At 39.0% G+C, this 21,797-nt stretch overlaps 1 protein-coding gene across 1 annotated transcript in view; it reads left to right on the top strand.

Moving 5' to 3' along the window:
• AK5 (adenylate kinase 5) overlaps positions 1-21,797 on the top strand; it is a 531,421-nt gene that overhangs the window by 389,302 nt on the left and 120,322 nt on the right. The window contains exons 9-10 of the mRNA XM_006888596.1: positions 3,037-3,079; positions 9,629-9,673. Of these exons, the coding sequence (XP_006888658.1) occupies positions 3,037-3,079; positions 9,629-9,673 (88 nt within the window). The remainder of the gene's footprint in view (positions 1-3,036; positions 3,080-9,628; positions 9,674-21,797) is intronic.

The following is a 21,797-nucleotide window of genomic DNA, read 5'->3' as shown; positions in this document are numbered from 1 at the left end:
TTCCACACTCAGTTGGGTCACCTTTCTTTGGAATGGGAACAAATATAGATCTCTTCCAGTCAGTTGGCCAAGAGGTTGTTCTCCAGATTTCTTGGCACAACTTGGTGATCACATCCAGGGCAACATCTGTTATCTGAAATACTTCAATTGGTGTACCATCTATTGAAGGAAATAGCAAAATCCCCAGACGTACATGGTTCAAATCCACCAGATGCTCTGCTGAAGAAAGGGGAACAATCGCCTCCTGTCAGATCTGATTTGATGGTACACACATAAAAAATAATAATTGAAAAAAACTTTAAAAAGCATAAATATTTAAATGATTCTTTTAAGGCAAATGCTGAGCTCCTAACTATACAGTAGCATTTTTAGGTACACATATTCTTTGCTACACATAGATCCCAAACTTAGCATTTTATTACGGAAGAAATGCAAAAGGAAGATAGAGAAACAAACAGAACAGAGCAAGGACAGAAACAAGGATGTGGTCCTAGCTATATAGCTCTGAGTACATCTCATACCACAGAGCTAGTGCTAGCTTGGGGCAGGGAACAAGCCTTACAGCCAGGGCATGATGTTCTAGCCGGGTGAGCAACGTGACACTAATAGCATCATCTACAGTAAGTACACTGATGGGACTGAACCTGTAGGAGAAGGTGTCGTACCATTGCCCTTATCAAACACATAACAACCTTGTGCCTCTCACATGACTACCTTAGATATCAGTTTCCTTGTCTGTAAACTGGAGATGGACACACTGGTTTAGATGACCCCTATATTTTCAAGTCTGAAATGCAATGATATCAAGAAGGAAAGGAAGGGGCTTACTAAGGAATGCTTTCACTACGCATGGAAATTAGTTCATTAAATGTCAATGTGCCCTTAAAATGACAACTCCATTAAAAACTTGTCTCACCTAGAATGACTAGATACACAGGCAAGTCTAAGAAGATGAGCAGTAAAGTTACCCTGAAGGTGTATGGCCTAAAAAAAGGAAGACCAGGCTCTGTCCTTAAACAAAGTGCTTTTATGGCAGTTTACCTCAAGGGAGCATTAATGCAACCAGGCAGCCTCATTTAACTAACTGCTGAATCACAGTGAATTAGAGGCAGGAGGCTCAAGTAAAGCTCAAGCCAGCAGCTGTCCTTGTAAAATAGTACAATCTCTATCAAGAGCAGTTTAGCAAAAATCTACCAAAATTATAAACATATTTACTTGCTGTCCTCACAGCCTTCCTGCTGGGATTTTTTTTTCTACAGACATAGCTGTACCTAAAATGATGTTTACACAAATTTATTCATTACACCACCTTTTTAAAATGGCCGAAGACTAGAAAAAAACTCAAGGTTCCATCAACAAAGAGCTAGCTTAAAAAAAAAAACCCAAAAGATTATGGTGCTATCCACGCAATACAATACTGTGCAGTCCAACAATTCTATACTGCTATAGAAAGCTCTTCAGTATGTATTTTTGTACATGAAGAAGCAAGGAGATTAGCACTGTTATGACAGAATAGCATATCTCTTATAAACATGCCCTTGTATATAACACCATTATGCTCCACTTGGGTAATACCATTATATTCAAGGGTACGCCTACATATCTGGAAGTAGATTTTCGTGTGTCTGGAAGAACAGAAAAGAAACTTAGATAAGTGTTTACCTGTAGGAAGTGATGGGGGGGAATTAGAATGGACAAAGACATATGTGGGAATGAGAATTCTCAGCAGATCTTTTTTCTAAGGGAGCTGTGCTGTCAATCTAAGGCCAGCTGGTTTGAGTCGGCCAGCTGCTCCATGGGAGAAAGATGGAACTTCTCCTCCTCTGTGATTTACAGCCTCTGAAAAGCCACTGGATGGTCAGCTCTGAGTCAGTTCTGACTCAATGACTATGACTGAGTAAACTTTTTCTCATTTTTCTGCATTTTTTTTCAACCACAATGGGCTATTCTGTAAAGAAAATTAAGGATCTTTTTAATTAAAAAATATTTTAGAGCCAGACATCAAAGATAGTAACTTCAATATCCATCGTTTCAAGCTTTTGCTCATGGTTTGGCAAATTGCAGCCTGTGAGTTAAATTTGCATGCTGCCTGCTTTTAGAAATAAAGTTTCACTGGTACATAGCCTCTTCTTTTTATGTATGTATTGTCTGTGGATCTTTTACATCACAATGGTAGAGGTAAGTGGTTGCAATAAAAGAAAATGCTGAAAATATTTACCATCTGGCCCTTTACAGAAACATTTGCCAATTCCAGATTTTTTTCTTTTTATTTGAATAAAATTTTTAGTATATACTGGTTTACTTACAAAGTTTGAATACTTTTTTTCACACCATATCATTTCCATTTCCTTTACTCATCCCTCCCTCCACCTATCAAATTGTGTGACCCTATGATTAACCACCCATCTACCCCCATCCTCACCCCTCTGCTCCTTCCCTCCCCACCTTGGATCCTCATGCACATTCTACAATAATGGTCTTATACAGTATTTGTCCTTATGGGACTTAGTTCACATAAGCATAATGCTCTTCAGTCCCGCCCAAGTTTGGCAGTGATTTACAAAATTATTGTTCCTGTGTGCTGTGTTGTATTCCATCATATGAATGTATCATAATTTCTTAATCCATTCGATTGTACCAACTCCAGATATAAACTGTGCATTTGTTCAGAAAACAGCTGTGACTATACCGGTTAGTGAGTTGCTCATATTGAGGGTGGTTTGGCTCCTGTGATCTGTGTCCACAAATAGGTGACAACCACAAGTACTGTATCAGTTGAGAAGGGCATGGACCCTGGATTCAGATGGCTCAGGTTTAAACATTGAACTTTGTCGCGCACGAATAGTTAGCTATGGTCAACTCAGCTTCTTTAGCTTCTTAATCTTAAAACATGGACAATAATAAAACCTCCCTCTAAGAATTGTTTGGAAGATTAATTGTGTTAATTCTAACAGAGCTTCACCCAATAGCTGTTGGTTATTATTCTAATCTAATATGATGTTTTGTTTTGTTTTGTTTTGCTTTTTAAATAACCAGGGTGATGACCAGCTAAATGTATTTGGAGAGGACAATATAGGAGGTAAGTTTTCTTTACTGGCTCAGTACAAATTTGTCATTTCAGTAGCTTTGAGCACTTTTTAAAAAAATTAAAAACCAACTAAAAGATGATAATATCACAGCACAACATACTTTATTCTTAGTAATTAAGAACTCCTCAGATCTTTCCTTTAACAACTCTACCCACTTATTTCTGAAATATTAAGTAACAAGGCAGTGCTCTGGTCACATGGGTTTGGAAAAACATCTAACATTTCCACCCTCTATAGAAGATTCTGTTGCAAGGAGGAACCAGTCCTTGGAGAGAGATGTCATGCTTGAAAGAGTAGAGGGACAGCACAGAAGAGGAAGACCCTCGTTGAGATGGATTGATTCAGTGACTGACGTAGTGGGGGTACATGTGTCAGAGACAATAAGATTGGCACAGGATAGAGCAGGGTTTAGGTCTGTTGTACATAGAGTCACTGTGAGTCACAGGTGACTTGACTGCACATAACAACAACAACAACATAGAAGATTCATGTAAGTAAGCACATTCAGCAGGCTTAATGAAGTGGTTTGGAGAGCTGTTTAACTTTCATTCAGCATTCTTCAAATTTATTAGATCACAAAACTCTTTTCCTGCAAAGTTGTTACAAGTATACAGCAGTCATACATATAAAATTGGAGCACAAATCATCCCAGAAACATCAGAATTATGCTGCTTTGGAAATTTGCTCTGTTAAAGGTCTGGCAAAAATTTTTACAATAAATAAAGTTATATAAATAACTGAAAATAGATGAGATTATGTGAATAGAGGTTGTACAGTTGCCATAGGCACTTTGACGTATGTGCTTTGTAACATTAACTCTCTGAAATAATGTTCTAGTTACGCTCCACAGAGATGTATTTGTGGAATTGACTAAGAGCCCATACAGTTGAGTGAGTAGGCTTTTAAAATAACCCCACCTCTAATCCTGCATTGATCCATGAGTCTGAGGTGGTAGATAAATTATTGTTTGATGTTAATGGCAATAGCAGGAGGTGGAAATCACAGTCACCGAATGACATCATGGTGATTCATGGGCAGTGGCACACAAACATGAGCCTTGACTTAGCTGCCACTTAGCCAAGTGCAAATAATCACCACAGACCCAACTCTTTAAGGGATTATTGGCTGCTTAACACAGGTTCCTTCTTCCTGTTTATAGAATTAGCCCATATTCTTGTGGAAATATTTTTAAAGTAGAAAGTAAAGACTATCTCAAACCCTACAACCTATAAAGCATAATTCATATTCTAGGATATTTACTCCAGTGAATTCTTCATGTGTTTCTACATGGTTGAAAAATACATGAATATATGAAATTGTTTTCAAATTTTTGTGCATATTCCAACATAAGCGTGTTCTCACATCATTAAAAATTCTCTGCAGACTTAATTTTCACAAAATTTTATTAGTGTAGTATCATTAATGTTTTTAAGCCACCTTTTAAAACAAGAATGGAATCTAATCATCACAAAATAATAATAACCATGACTACCTTACGAGATTGAACTCAGAACTCAACTCACTGTTGTTGAGTCAGAACTAATTCATATCTGACCCCCCAGTGATTTTTCAGAGGCTGTAAATCACATGGGAGGAGACTTTCCATCTTTCTCCCATGTTGTCACTAGTGAATTTAAACCACCAGACAGGCACTGGCTTTGGTTTAGCAGTACTCATTCCTACCAGCTATACCACCAGAGCTCCCTTACTAAACTGTAAGCAGATGGAACATTGCTGACCCTCATGAAAGGAAACTTTCACACTAGGGAATGGGCAATGACCCTCTAGTCCCACAGGTCAGGAATGTCAATGTAGTCTACATTTACCAGAAACTTCTAGATAACATTAAGAACTATCTATAGACTTAATTTTAATGAAATTTTATTAATGTAATATCATTAATGGTTTTTAAACTATCTTTTTAAAACAAGAATGGGACATAATCATCACAAAATAATATCATGACTACTTTACTAGATTGAACTCAGAACTCAGCTCACTGTTGTCGAGTCAGAACTTCTCGGGAGCCTCCTTGCCACCATGAGCTAGTGTTTAATGGGAATGAAACATCAGTTTGGTTAAAATTATTTAGGAAATTGTGGGGGTAAGACTGAGAAAAACTGGATGAAATATGTTTACGGCATTGAAATCTATGGGAGAGAGAATAGTCTAAAAGTATTATATTTTAGGGCATTATTTTTATCGTAGGAGTATGCAATGAGGGTTGTAGAGTGGATTATATTTGGGGCTAGGGGGTGGGGTTTGGGGAGGTGCGGGGGGGGGATTGTGTACCAATGAGGGAGTTTTTTTTTTGCTTTAGCAAATGGGGGGGGAGGGGGGGAGGGGTTTGTGCGGGGAGAAGGGTGCAACAAAGAATGAATGGAATCCCAAAATCTCTGTAGATGTTCATTGAAATGAAAAATAAACAACCTAAATTTAAAAAAAATTATTTAGGAAATTCTATGTGAAAGATACCAAACTTCTCTTTCATCCCAATTTCTGCTTCTTCATGACCAGTTTTTTCTCTTTGTTCAGTTGAGCCTTTCACTATGCTATGAGTGAATTCATGCAAGAATGATGCACTCTGTGACCATCTCCAATTTCAACTAAGAAATCATCAAAATAATTATTTAACTTTCCAAAGTAGTTAGCATCTACATAAAATATGTAGTGTGAGTCACAGTTCTATTAGTTTAAGTGAAAAATTTGCAAGTTTATCACCAAGATGGAATATTGAAACCATCTACTACCTCATCCAAGTCATCACACCCACCTAGCATTTAAGTCAACTCACACTTGTAGAATGACCAAAAGCAGCTGCTTTCACAACAGAAAAACCACCCAGTGATCCATCTAGACTAGGAACTCGGGGAATGACTCACCCAGCTCTGTTTCTCCCTTCTAGTGTCCTTCCATTTAGAAAGCTCTGTAGAGAACCTCAGAGCAGCCCAGTGCAGGCAGTGCACTACCCAACAGTGCAAGTTTCTAACATAAAACACCAAATACCTTTGCATTCTAAAGTTTTTGCTTTGAAAGTTCATACAGAATTTCTCCCAACATCATAAAATGATCATATTTATTCAATCTATTATGAAAGTTTAAATGTATCTCACTTAATTGAGAACTAGTCTCTTACATACTAGAACCTACTGCTTAAGCTTTCCACCACTCTCAGATACTTGGGACGGCTTGCTAGATGAGAGCAGCACTTCCTTGTATGGCTTCCAGATATTCCAACTGGAAACATCACAGATCCTAAACAGATCCTAAACTAGCTTGCAACTGCACTCTTCATGTTCCCAAAACTACTTCTAGTGCAAAAGCCTGATTCCTGCCCAGTTGAGTCAGGGGCATGCTAATAGCTGGTTGATACTTGAGTGCATATAAGAAGATCCTCAGAAGTAGAAAACCTATAACTTCATAACAAGAATGATTGACTCAGATTTATGTAGACTGTTGTTTCTCCTGTCTCTAGAGCTCTCTCAAAATTTTTGTTTGTTTGTTTGTACGGCATTAGGGCTTAGTTTGATGATCCTCTGCTTTTGGATTTAAGCAGTAACCACTGGCATTTTACAGATCCTGAGCTCACAGAGTCATTGACAGCCTAAGTTTCGTCTCTATTCATCCCTCCAGAGGGAGCTCTGGTGGCATAGTGGGTGAAGAGTTGCACTGATAAACCAAAAGGTGGAACCCATTGCAATCCACCACCTGCTCTGAGGGAGAAAGACGGACGATCTTCTATGCAATTTTTTAAAACCCACTGAAGCGTCAGCTTCAAGTTGGTTCTGACTTGACAGCAATGAGTTGAGACATCCCTTCACCTCCAGGGCTCTTAAAATTACGGTTTCCTTAGGAATTTATCTGACACATGAAAGAGTTAATGGTATCATAAATTTGGCCAAGGAACAAAGAGCCAATTCTTCCTGTGGACTCATTTATTAATTGGAACCACAGAATTATAGGTATTTGACTTGAGAGACATTAGAGATCATTGCGTCCAAATAGTTAATTTCAAAAAATGGAGAAACTGGAGTCACTTACCTAAAGGAAGCCAGTTGATAAGAGGATCATAAATACTACTGTTTTCTACCCACTCTTCAAGGTTTCCTTCCACACTGAACGGCAATTGGAAATCACTCAGGGTACCACAAACACAGAGGGGTTTGCACTTTGCCTAAAATTCCTGACATAAATCATTGTTTTGCCTTAAAAAAAATATGGTTCCCAAAATTCCATCTTTGTTAGACACCTTCATGATTGGATAAGGAGTTATGCTGTCAAGCCAAAGGCCAGAGATTCTAATCCACCAGATGTTCGGAGGGAAAAAAACTGGGCAGTCTCCTCCTCAGTAATTTACAGCATCTGAAAACCCACTGTAGGGTCAGCTACAGGTTAGCTCTAATTTAGTGACAATAAGTTTAAGTATTTTTAATTTTTTGTACTACCTGTATATATATATTATTTCTTTACATTGACTCACTGATTTTACTTTTATTTTACATTTGTTTTAAAGGAAATATTAAATTATCAACTTCAGTAGGAAATGCATAGCATCATCTGCTGTAAATAGAAATTATTAAGAAAATATATTCTCTTCCATGCTCTCTACTTGGTTTTAAATAGTCCATTTCAATGAGGAAGATTAGTAAAGGTTAAATATATGAAATAATAAAGTACAGAACAGAATTTTAAATTCTCATAGACTCTAGACTTCCTGGAGCCGTGAAGATTGGATGAAGTCCAGCAACTATTGCCCTTAGATAGTCTTTAAACCTTAAACCAAAAATATCCCTGAATTCTCCTTAAAACCAAACAATTGTTTAGCTTAACTATTAAGAAAAGATCTACTGTGGGAATTAGGCTCTTTTAAAAACTACCTACAGGCACACATCCAAGATACTGTGGGTGTCTACATATAAACCACCAAAATAAAATGAGTCACATAATTTTTTTCAGAACATATAAGTGTTATATTATACAAAGCAAACACAATAGACTATGGTAGTCTATTAAGTGTGTAATAGGGTTACAAATAAGTTTTAAGTATTTTAAGAATTACCTAAATCTAATACAGAGACATAAAGTGGGGGAAATGGTGCCAATAATCTTAATCAATGCAGGGTTGCCAATAACATTTTATTTGTTAATAAAAAAAGAAAATCACTATTATCTATGATGCATAATAAAATAAAGTATGTGTCTCTGGTTATAGGGTCTAATTGACAACAGCAGCTTGAAAGATCAGATATAAACCTTAATGGACAGTTCATTTATGTTAAAAAAGGAGAGACAGTCCAGAAAATTAGGATGAGAATGGTTGTACTATTCAAAGAATGTGATCAGTGTCACAAAATGTTACCTATAAAAACTACCAAATTGATGAGCATTTTACCGTGTAGGATCTCAATAATAAGAGTGAAATAAGGAAAATTTTTAAAGAAATCTGAAGTAACACATTGAGACACTTAAGAAAATGAAAAATTCTTTTAAAAATTAGCTTTCTTACTTTGTGAATCATATTGTTTAATGATTTATCAGTTTTACTACCTAAAAGTGATGTTCTTATTGTTATATGCCATCAAATCCCTTGTGGCTCATATCAACCCTATGTACAACAGCTTTGAACCCTGCTCTACCCTGAGCCAACCTTATTGTCTCTGACACACCCACTATCATTACCCCAGTCACTGGATCAATCCATCTCATCGAGGGTCTTCCTCTTTTGCACTGTCCCTCCACCCTCCCAAGCATAATGTCCCTCAGCAAGGACTAGTCCCTCCTTGCAACATGCCCTAAATATGTCAGCTTCAGAATCCTTGCCTCCAGGGAGCATCCTGGTCTCACCCTCTCTAGGACTAACTTGTTTGTTCTCTCAGCAGTCCACGGTGTATATTCAATACTCCTCCAGCACCACTGCTCAAAGGCATCAATTCTCCTTTAGTCGTCCCAAGTGATTGTGCAGCTTTCTGATGCATAGCAAGTAATTGTGAAGACTACTCTGTGTTATAATGAAAATAAATTCTCTCTGCCTGGAAATATGAGTAACCTTGGCAGTACACTGGGTGCAGAGCTGTGCTACTAAATAAAAGGTTGGCAGTTTGAGCCCACCAGATTTGAGACAGTTAGCTTCCATAAAGATTAAAAACAAAAACTTAAAGTCACTACCATTGAGTCAGTTTCAACTCCCAGTGTGCCTCCATTGGGCTTCTGAGACCACACATTTTTCTCCCATGGAGCATGTGGTGAGCTGGAATACACAATGCAGCCTTTGGCTAACATCATAATCCCCACAGGCTATGCCACCAAAGGCTATGAAGCTGTTCGACTCTGTCCTGTGGGGTCGCTTTGAGTCAGGATTGACTCAGCGGCAGTGAGGGTCTGGAAATACAAACAGTCTGCAGGAAGGTCGGTTAGAACATTTACTCAAATTCAGGCTTCTTACCAAGTGAAAATACAAGATCTGGGTTTATACATAGGGAAAACGAGGGTTTTAGTGAAGTCTTTCTTGCCAATAACTTTAAATTATTCTTATTTTAAAGGTTTTATGGAAGACTTGAGGAAGTGTAAAATTATTTTCATAATTGGTGAGTAACAATCCTCTAATTTTCTAATGTAACTGCTAATAATAACTTCGGGGGGGGGAGTCTATCATTCTGTTTTGTAGATTCCTCCCCCCAACCCCATTTTGGTCAGATTAATACTCCCTAAGCTTCTAGATGGTAGCTTTTATTTATACAGTGTTACATCACTTCTGTTTTGTATGTTTATGGCATAAAGTATGGTATCAAGCATATGAGTTTAGCTCTACAATAATAAAGTACTTTATAATCCCATGCATAAGAGGACCTCATATGTTGAAATCAAACACATACCTTTTCTGTTTTGATGGCTTTCTACTTTCTGTTTGCTTATCTTTTACTCAAATGAAATATGTCTTTGAATGTGTGTTCAAATATATCTCAGTAACCTTATTCTAGGTAGCTCTGGTGGCGGTGGCTTAGCGGTAAGAAATTACACTACCAACACAAAGGGGCACAGTTCAAATCCACCAGCTACTCCACAGGAGAAGGATGGGTCGTTTCCTTCCATGGGATTAACTTGGCAGTGTGCAACAGCAACCACCTTACCATGGATTCCAAACAACTGACAAATATAACAATCTATCCTGTTTTCTAATACATTAAAACTTGTTGGTATCTGAATTATAGGATAGAAAGCAGTATTTCACTGGGAAAGTGCCCACTACCCATGCCATGATATCTGTACATTTGCTTACCTTTATTGCTTGATCTTAGAATACAACACTTATTTCTCAGTTTCTTATAGTGAGGGAGTGATTTTCATGTTTCTGCTTTTTATAGTTACATATGTATATGTTTATTGTTGTTGTTAGGGTCAAGAGTGACTCATTGTGACCCAATGAACAACAGATTTAAACTCTGACCTCTCTGTCCGGTGCCATCCTTATCAACTCTGACACTCTTGAGCCCACTGCTGCAGACACCATGTCAATCCAACTGATTGAGAGTCTTCTCTTTTGCTGATCCTTGCACTTTCCAAACATGTTGTCTTTCTCCAAGGAATAGCCCTTCTAACAATATGTCCAAACTGTTTGACTAGCTTTGTCTCTAAGAAGCACTACAATTAGACCTCCTCTAAGACATATCTACTTGATTTTTTTGGAAGGTCATGGAATATTCAGTACTCTTCTCTAACACCACAACTCAAAGACATTGATTCTTCTCCTGTCATCCGTATTATTTGTCTAGCTCTCAAATGTTATCGTGGTTATGTGCCATCGAGTTGCCTGTGACTCATAGCGACTCAATGGACAACAGCTTTGAGCCACCCCCACCATCTCCAACACACCAACCCCCACTACTCCAGTCACTGAGTCAGTCCATCTCAGCGAGGGTCTTCCACTCTGTGCTGTCCCTCCACCCTCCCAAGGATAATATCCCTCTCTAAGGACTGGTCTCTCCTTGAAACATGCCCAAAGTATGTCAGATGAAGCTTCAGAATCCTTGCCTCCAAAGAGTAGCCTGGTTTCACCCTCTGAAAGACAAACCTATTTGTTCTCTTAACAGTCCATGGTATTTCAATACTCTTTTCCAACACGCTAGCCCAAAGGCATCAATTCTCTTCTGTCATCCTTTGTCATTGTCCACCTTTCTGATGCATAACAAGTAATTGAACCATGACCTGGATCAAGCACACCTTAGTCTCCAGACTGACATCCTTGCTCTTCAGTACTCTGGAGATGTCCCTGACAGCAATTTGTCTCTTGATTTCTTGGCTGCTGGTACCAATAATGTTGATTGTGAAGCCAAGCAAACTAAAGCTGTTAACAATCTCAATCTCTTCACCATCCATCATGTTGCTTCTAATAGGTGCAGTGGTGAGAATGTTTCCTTGATGTTGAGCTTCAATTCATATTGAAGGCTGTAATCCCTGACCCTGTGCAGCAAGTGCTTCAGGTCCTCCTCAGTTTCTGCAAACAAGGTGTGGCATCTGTATAACGCAAGTTGTTGATGATTCTTCCTCCAATCCTGATGCCACCTTCCTCTTCATACAGCCCAGCATCCCAGATGATCTGTTCTGCATATAGATTGAAAAGGTTTGGAGACAGAATACATCACTGGTGGACACCCTTCCCAATTTTGAAACCATGCAATATTTCCTTACTCTGTTCTGATGACTGCCTCTTGGTCCAAGTATAGGTTTCACATAAGTACAATCAAGTGTTCTGTGATTCCCATTCTTCTCAGAGTTAGTCACAGTTTATTGTGATCCACACAGTCAAAAGCCAAGAAATCTGGAGGAAAACCACATGGCCAGCTGACTGGAAGAGATTTATATTTGTCCTCATTCCAAAGAAAGGTGACCCAACAAGTGTGGAAATTATTGAACAATGTCATTAATATCACACGCAAGCAAGATTCTGCTGAAAATTATCCAAAAACTACTCGAACAACTTATCAGTAGAGAACTGCCAAATGTGTGGGCTGGGTTTAGAAGAGGCCGTGGTACTAGGGATATTATAGCTAATGTTAGATGGATCTTAGCTGAAAGCAGAGAGTACCAGAGGAATGTCTGTTTCATTGACTATACAAGGCTCTCTTAGGCATAGCAAATAATTAAAAAGACCATGGCCTGGATCCACCATGCCTTAGTCTTCAAATTGACACCTTTGTTCCTCAATAATTTGAAGAGTTCCCTGACTTCAGGCTTTCTCAATGCAATACATCTCCTGGTCTCCTGATGGCTGGTACCAAGAGTGCTGATTGTAGATCCAAGTAAGATTAATTCATTGACAGTTTCAATCTTTTCTCCATTTAGCATCTTTACTACAGATTACTAGATTTCCCTTTTCTAACATAAGTTTTATTAATTCATTTTTTATCCAGAGAAAGCACAATGAAATAAATATTTTGTATAACTTTTTTATTGTTGTTGTTGTTGTGTGCCATCCAGTCACCTGTGACTCATAGTGACTCTATGTACAAAAGCCCTATACCCTGCTCTATCCCTTGCCAATCTTATTGTCTCTGACATGCCTATCCCCATTACTCAGTGACTGAATCGATCCATCTCATCGAGGGTCTTCCTCTCCTGCACTGTCCCTCGACTCTCCCAAACATGATGTCCTTCTCCAAGGACTGGTCTAGCATGGCAACATTTCCAAAGTATGTCACTTACGTCATCTGCATAACACAGATTGTTGATGTCTGTAACTTTTTTATTAGGGACCTAGTAACTTTTTTATTAGGGACCAAATTAAGAGGAGGGATCTTTTAAGTTTGATGTCTAGGAATTCAAAGCAGGAAACATTATTTTATCACTTAGCAGTCTGGTTTTAAAATGTAGTAAAAGAAGCTTTCTAAAAATAATGTAAGTATATTTTGCCATTTTTGTTTCTGTCTCTAGAAATACTCTTTCAGATTTATCCATTGGATAGAAGACATAGTTGAATTTTGAAATGTATTTTCAAATGTCATTTCTAACCATTCAGTGTAACTAAACAGAGAGTAGCTCAGCTCTGTGCCCTTCCAAAGGTCAAATAGTACAGTGTAAGAGCCTTGGTGTCAAACCAGTGCAGATCTGAGAAGTTTTCTGATATCCAAATTTTTTGTACTTAAACTTACTAAATAAATCACAACTTTCATTCCTCTTTCTGCTCACATTTTGGCCAGTAGAACTAGCTCCAACATTCCTGTGATGTGAGGGAAGTGCTGCTCTTCTGCTGGGGTATTTATTGCACTTTGCTGGACAGTTAGGCCTCAGTTCTAAATACTTCATAGATAGAAGGCAGAATGATATTCTAGTGTGCATTATTTCAGGCCATCTGAAGCTTATAAAAATACTTCAGATTTCTGAGAGACTAGTTTATTTACAAAATTCAAATACCATGTTTCCAAGACCCTCACCCCACCCCCAATCAAATTGTACAACCTCATGATTAATTCCTCCTCCCCCTGCATATCCTCATCTCTCTGCTTCCACCCTCTCCCACCCCTCTTGGATCCTTATACTCATTCTACAATAATGGTTTTATACAATATTTATCCTTGTAGTACTAAGTTACGCTGAGTGAACTAACTCAGACCCATAACCATTTTGATGGATTTTAATATGTGAGAGACAACCGATGTCAGTGAAATAAAAGTGACTTTGCTGATAGTACCTGAGACTGGATTTTCCCATTTTCAGATATTTTCCTGGCATCTACTAGAACCTCTAACTGTAGACTCATTTCCACTTAGTCAGAACTAACTCATAAGTGATTTTACAGTAAGTTGTCAGAGGCTGTAAATGGCATTGGGAGTGAAGGGAAAAGATTGTCCGTCTTTCTGTATTGAAGCAGCTGGTAGACTTGAATCATCTGCCTTTGGGTTGGCAGAACAACTCTCTATCACTAGGCTACCAGAGCTCCCTCCCAGAACTACTGTTATTGTTACTGTTATTATGTACCACCAACTTGTCCATGACTCATAGCTTCCCTTTAAAAAATGGATCTGAACGTTAACCAGTCCTGAGGCAGCCTCACCATCTGATCCCACTGCCACAGTCACTGTGTCCATTCCTCTCATCCAGGGTCTTCCTCGCTTGAGGTACCTCTCCACCCTTTTAAGCATGACATTTTTCTCCAAGGACTGGCCCCTCTTGACAACATTGCCAAAGTCCTTGAGATGGAGCTTCATAATCCTTACTTCCAGGGATCAACCTGATTTCTAAGACAGCCTGGTTTGTTCTCTTGGCAGTACAAAGTATGTTCAATACTCTTCTCTAGCACAACAACTCAAAGGCATCTATTCTTCTCCTGTCATCCTTAGTCATTGTCCACCTCTCAGATGCATATCAAGCAAATGAAAAGACCATGGCTTGGGCCAGGTCTTTAAGATGACTTATTTAGTACTCTAGAGACATCCTTGCCAGTAGATTTTCCCAGGGTAATACACCTCTTAATTTATTCACTGCTAGTACCATGAATATACAAGCTATGTTTAGAAGAGGCTGTGGCACTAGAAAAATTATTGTCAATGTCAGGTAAATCTTGGCTGATAGCAAAGAGTACCAGGGGAATGTCTATTTGTGTTTAATTGACTATGCAAAGGCATTTTACTGTGTAGTTCACAATAAATTGTGCCTGACTCTGAGAAGAATGGGAATCCCAGAACACTTGATTGTGCTCATGCGAAATCTATGCTTGGATCAAGGAGGAGTCATCAGAACAGAGCAAGGAAACACTGCATGGTGAAAAATCAGGAAAAGAGTGAGTCAGGGATGTGTCCTGTCTTCATACCTTTTCATACTAAATGCAGAACAGATCATTTTGGAAGCTGGACTTTATAAGGAGGAATGTGACATAAGATTTGGAGGAAGACTCATCAACAGCCTTCATTATGCAGAAACTGAGGCCATAACATTTGTTGCAAAAGGTCAAGGACTGCAATCTTCAATATGAATTGAAGCTCAACATCAAGGAAACAAATATTGTCACCACTGGGCCAACTGGCAGCTCTATGATGGAGGGACAAGAAATTGAGGTTGTTAACAGTTTCATCTTGCTTGGCTCCACAATCAACATTCTTGGCACTGACAGTCAGGAAATCAAAAGGTGAATTGCAATGGAAAAGTCTGCTATCAGGGACCTCTCCAAAGTGCTAAAGAGCAATAATGTCAATCTTGATCCTAAAGTGTAACTGACCCAGGCCACGATCTTCACTATTATTTGCTGTACGTCAGAGAGATGGACAACGACTAAAGATGACAGACGAAGAATCAATACCTTTGAGTTGTGGTGCTGGACCTCCAAGAGAACTAACAGGCCTGAATTAGAGAAGCTAAAACCAAGTTTCTCCTTGGAAGCAAGAATTTTAAATCTCCATCTCATATACTTTAGGCATGTTGACAGGAGGGACCAGTCCTTAGAGAAGGATACCATACTTAGAAGAGTGAAGGGACAACTGAGGAGAGGAAAACCCCAGATGAGATGGATTGACATGGTAGCTGGGGCAATTAGATTAGATGTGTCAGAGTCAATAAGACTGACTCAGGATATGGCAGGGTTCAGAGCTATTAAATATAGGGTCACTATGAGTCATAGGTTGTGTCATCTGCATAACACAGATTGTTGAGAAATCGTCCACCAATCTTGACCCCACATTTCTCCTCATAGAGCCCAGCCTCCCGGATAACCTGTTCTTCATACAGGTTGAAAAGATATGGAGGTAGGATGCATCCCTGGTGTACGCCCTTCCCAATTTTGAACCATGCAGTGTTCCCTTGCTCTGTTCTGACAACTGCCTCCTGGTCCAAGTACAGGTTTCACATTAGAACGATCAAGTGTTCTGGGATTCCCATTCTTCTCAGAGTCAGTCACAGTTTGTTATGATCCACACAGTCAAACGCCTTTGCATAATCAATGAAACACAGATAGACATTCCTCTGACATTCTCTACTTTCAGCTAAGAGTCATCTAAAATCAGCTACAATATCCCTAGTACCACGACCGCTTCTAAACCCAGCCTGGACTTCTGGCAGTTCTCTGCTGATATGCTGTTCCAGTCATTTTTGGATAATCTTCAGTAAAATCTTGCTTGCATGTGAAATCAATGAGATTGTTCTATAGTTGCCACACTCTGTTGGGTCACCTTTCTTTGGGATGGGAACAAATATAGATCTCTTCCAGTCTGTTGGCCAAGTGGTTGTTCTCCAGATTTCTTGACACAACTTGGTGAGCACATCCAGGGCAGCATCTGTTAGCTGAAATATGTCAATTGGTATACCATCTATTCCTGGGGCCTTACTTTTTGCCATTTCCTTAAAGCAGCCTGAACGTCTTCTTTCATCACCATAGGCTCTTGCTCATATGTTGTTTCATGAAATTCTTCTGTGTCTGCCAATTCCTTTCAATACAGTGATTCAGTATATTCTTTCCATCTTTTTTTAGTACTTCCTGGATCATTTAACATTCTGCCGAAAGCATCTTTAATTATAGCAACTCGAGGTTTGAATTTGTTCTTCAGTTCCTTGAGCTTAAGAAATGCTGAGCGAATTCTGCCCTTTTAATTTTCTGACACCAACTCCTTGCACATTTCATTGTAATATTTTGCTTTGTCATCCCATGCTGCCTTTTGAAATCTTCTATTAAACTCTTTAGCATCTTGAGGACTGCAGCCTCCAATATGGATTGAGGCTCAATGTCAAGATGACAAAGATTCTCACCACTGGACCAATTGGCAGCATCAAGATGGATGGTGAAGAGATTGAGATTGTTCACAGCTTTAGTTTGCTTGGCTCCACAGTCATCACTCTTGGCACCAGTAGCCAGGAAATTAAAAGGCGCATTGCCATGGGGAAAGTCTGCTGTTAGGGACCTCTCCAAAGTACTGAAGAGCAATGGTGTCTCTCTGGAGGCTAAGGTGCGTCTGATACAGGCCATGGTCTTCGCAATCACTTGTTATGCATCAGAGAGTTGGACAATGACCAAGGACGATAGAAGGAGAATTGATGCCTTTGAGCGGTGGTGCTGGAGAAGAGTATTGAGAATATCATGGATTGCTAGGAAAACAAACAGATCCATCCTGGAGAGGGTTAAACCGGGTGGCTTCTTGGAGGCAAGGATTCTGAGGCTCTGTCTAACATACTTTGGACATGTTGTGAGGAGAGACCGGCCCTTGGAGAAGAACATCATGCTTGGGAGGGTGAAAGGACAGTGCAGGAGGGGAAGGCCCTCTATGAGGTGGATTGATTCGTGACTGGGATAATCGGGATGGGAGTGTCAGAGACAGTGTAATTGGCACAGGACAGAGCAGAGTTTAGGGCTGTTGTACATAGGGTCACTCTGAGTTGCAAGCGACTCGACAGCACATAACAACAACAACAACATGAGTCATGGGTGGTTTGATGGAACATAACAACAATAATACCAAGAATATTAATTATGGATCCAAGCAATACAAAATTGTTGCAATGTCAATTTCTTCTCCATCTATCATGATGTTGCCTATTGACCCAGTGGTGAGTACTTTTTGTTTTCTTGATATTAAGGTGTAATCCATATTAGGCAGCAGTCTAATCTTCTGCAGCAAGCAGTTCAAGTCCTTCTCACTTTCAGCAAGCAATGCTGTGTTATCTTACATAATGCAGGTTGTTGATGAGTCTTCCTCTAATCCTGATGCCATTCTTCTTCATAAAATCCAACTTTATGCTGTGTGTACAATGCTTTGAGTACCAGGATACTAACCACACACAAACAAAGAAGACCTAGTAGTACAGCTATGATTCAAATGTATTCACCAACAACTATACCGAAGAGGAGGAAATAAAAGATTTGTACCTACTTTTGCTTTCTGAAATCGATTGAACATGCAATCAAGATTCATTGATAATAATTGATGACTGGAAGGCAAAAATTGGGAACAAAGAAGAAGGACCAGTAACCAGAAGTTTCAGACTTGATTTCAGTAATCAGGCTGGAGATAGAATGATAGAGTTTTGTATAATCAATGATTTATTCAAGTGCAAATACCTTTTATTTAAAAAAAAAACCACAAATGACTATACATATTGACTTCACTTGATTAGATTGATTATATCTGTAGAAAGAAACATTGGAGAAGCTCAAGCCAGATCAGCTGCTAACTGTAAAAGAGACCATCAAGTACTTATATGCAAGATCAAATTTAACTAAAGAAAATGAAATCAAATCCACAAGAACCCAAACCACTAGAGCCTACCTGGTCTGTCCCGCCAGAGCAACTAAGGATTGTAGAGTCTGATTGGACAATCTCACTTTCAGTCTTAAGAGAAAACTAGTATTCTTGAAGCATTGTGTCACAGTTTTAAAGAACAGAATGATTTCTTCTTGGTTCTTCCTCTTTTCTTACTATATGTCTTAAGTGAGTCTTCTGTTTCACATGCAACACGACCCTTTTTGTTCTCTCTTGGTCATGCATTCATTCACTAGCCCTTTCCCTTGAAGTGTCTTCTCTAATCATGCTTTAAAATCAGGATTAAATTCTAGCTTCCAAGGTGTTCCAGTCTTCCTCCTCTGTCCCTCTCCGTCCTTCTGTCCGCACTATTTATTCAGAAGTCTCACTATGACTAGAGCAACAAATCGTTGTCAGAATAATGAATTCTTTAAGAAACAGTGTGGTCAGTTTCCATAACAACCAAAATCGCACTTGGAATTCCTGGATTGGAACTGGCAGGCAGGTTGTTGCTGCTGTCCCTGCTCCATGCAGCCTGGGCTCAGGTTAATGATGAGTCCAATCAGATGCTCCTTTTTCCATGTAACTGCTACCCTGTCACTGGGAATAAACAACAGCAAAGTACAACCTTTCCCCGCCTTCAAGCTGGTACTATTTTTTTATCATTTTTAAAATAACAGTTATAAATGGGGCACTTAATGGTACTGTCCACCATCTGAGTAGCAGAAATTGTCAGGGAAAATGTATAGTCTGGAGCAAAGGAAAAGGTGGCAGGGAGAATCGAGCTCTTTGACTATTATATGAATTTTGCTTCTTTGTTCATGAAAAGAGCTGCTCTGTAGCCGTCTATAGAGAAATACCTTCCAAAGGACAATTAAGAAGCCTTACACGGTAGAGAAAGATGATCAAAAGGATTTTTTTAAATGTCCTATAGACTTTAGTTATTCACATGCAGGATGCAGGAACCAGTCCTTATATACAAGAATGAGATGCCTTAGCTGCTCAAAATGGAACTTTACTAAGAAATGTAAAGATAGCCTTCAAAGAGCCTCTTTATGTCCCATTAGCAGTCCCCGACAGTTTATCACAAGCTTTTCTGCCTACATTTTTCTTTTTTTATTCGCTGATCATTATCCAGTCTATTTTTACTTCTTTTTTTCTCTTCTGTTTTTCATTGCCAGCCTATTCCCCAAAAATGTGAGTTAAGTTGAATTCCCATTAATTCCTGTCTAAAGCTTTAGTGCAAAGTATTACATATAGAAAGACATTTGACTTCACAAGTGAGGGCTAATGCTTATGGCATAATAACCAAGACATTTGTCAATGACCCAGTTTTCAGTACACTGGAGGCACAAGTGGCCTTTGTGTACCTTGACACTGATACTATTGGAAACTGTTTCTAGTACTTATCTTTAACAGTGTTTTGGCCATTGTGTGTATTTTTAACTACCACACCATTACTCTTATTGCCTTCTCATCCTCCCCAGGAAAGCTAAAAAAATGAGATTTTTGCTTAAAATTTAACATTTCAGTAACTTATTATTTCATTGTCACTTCATTACTACATTACCTATGAATTAATTTCCTTTTTTGAAGACATCAGGATAAGTACTTGTAGATCAGGATAACCATACAGAAATGACTCATATATTTGGTTCAATTAAAAATATAAATTGATGGTTTTTTAACAGAAGCCCACATTTATCCAGCATTTAACACATGCCAGATAATGCAGAAAGTTCTTTTTAATGTTATCTCATTTACTTCTTTTAACAGCCCTTTGGGGTATCATTGCTATCCCGCCTTTTCAAGTAAGATTTTAGAGAGTTAAGATAATTTATTGGTAAGCAGTGAGTCTGGGACTTGAAATGTTATCATTGGCAACAAATGATGTCAGTTCTTTTCCTTCAAGTGACGGACTCAATCTATTTTAAAGAAAGTCCCTGCCAGATACTCAAATGTGCAAAACCAAAGTTTGTCTCTTAGTTGATTTTTGAGGTAAAAATGGTTTGAAAAGTAAAAAAAAAGTGATTTGAAAAGGCAGCTAGTTCAGCAACTCAGGCATCACACAAGTGCTTCTCATCAAGAGATAGCCATTACAGCTAGGCGTGTGGAAGTGTCTGTGCAGATGTCCCAATTTGCCGTATAAAATATTAATATGATATATACTTAAAATAAAAATTTAATTACTTTTTTCCTTAACTGCTACATTAAAAGCATTCTCAAGCAACACTGGTATTTTTTATTATGTACATACATAGTTGTTGTTGTGTACCATAAAGTCAGAACTGACCCATAGCTGACCCTCTGGTGGGTTTTCAGAAACAGTTAATTGCACGGAAAGAGACTGTCCATCCATAGTAGTGAAGAATAAATGGCTAGTAGATTCAGATGCCACTGCCTTGATTCACAGCCACTCTTTCACAATCTGTACTTGTGAAACCTCTGGGTTAGGGTCCACACAGTGAGAAGGAAATACCTTCTTGTGTTATGAACGAGGAGCCCTGGGGCAGTCGCTTATACTTTGAGAACCATTGCCCTTGGGTTGAGGGTGTGGAGTGTTTTGAGTAGGTATATAGAACAGAGAAACCCCAAATTTCACATTTGGGAAGTCTGAGAGGAAAATCAAATCCCTTGTGCTTTGTTTATACTTGGTTTTTCAAAAGCAAATAACCGCAGATGTGAGGAAGGGGTCAGGGAGAAAGGGACACTTCTACTGAAAATCTCTGGTGCCTTGAGCTTCTGCAGGCCTGCATGCATTCTGAATTGTTTCTTTGTGTCTAGTGGTACAAGGCATTCCTGAAAGGAAAGCCTGTGTGCTTGCCAGACATGGCCAAAAGGAATGCATCAGGAGCACCAACAGGAGGCCCTGAAGCAAGGGCTGGATGGAAGAGGGAGATGTACACCTCACTATCAACAGCCCCAGGAACAATCAAGTCTAAGGAATCAGAAATCAGTTGTGATCCTATTAGTTCTGACTGCTGGCAATAATCTGTGTGGTAGAGTGGAAATGTGCTCTATATAGTTTCAGTAGCTGATCTTTTTAGAATAGATCACCAAGTCTTTCTTCCAAGTTGTCTGTGGGTGGACTTGAACTTACAACCTTTTGGTTAGCAGTTGAGTGTTGGTATTGTTTGTATGATCCAGGGGCAAGGAAATCCCTGCAGAGGGAGACTAGTCCCAACAGGAATACTAAACTTTAAATTATATAATATAGCAGCTGTGGTGGGACAGTGGTCAAAGTACTTGCCTTCTAACTGAAAGGTGAGTGGTCAGAAACTCCTACAGAAAAAAGTTGTAGGAGTCTGCTTCCCTAAATACTTACAACCTTGAAAATTTGGGGGCAATTCTGATCTGTCTTGTAGGGTCACTGTAAGAATCAACTCCACAGCAAAAGGTTTAGTCTTTTTTATTATCAACGTCTTTGGAAATCACTAGCTTGTACTATGACAATCTAGACTAGACTCCAGTGAATTCCACTCTGAAAGGAAAA

This window comes from Elephantulus edwardii, unplaced genomic scaffold, assembly GCF_000299155.1.
Source record: "Elephantulus edwardii isolate Elephantulus edwardi_28Jun2011 unplaced genomic scaffold, EleEdw1.0 scaffold00069, whole genome shotgun sequence".
NCBI lineage: Eukaryota > Metazoa > Chordata > Mammalia > Macroscelidea > Macroscelididae > Elephantulus > Elephantulus edwardii.
This window is presented reverse-complemented; position numbering and strand designations above follow the sequence as displayed.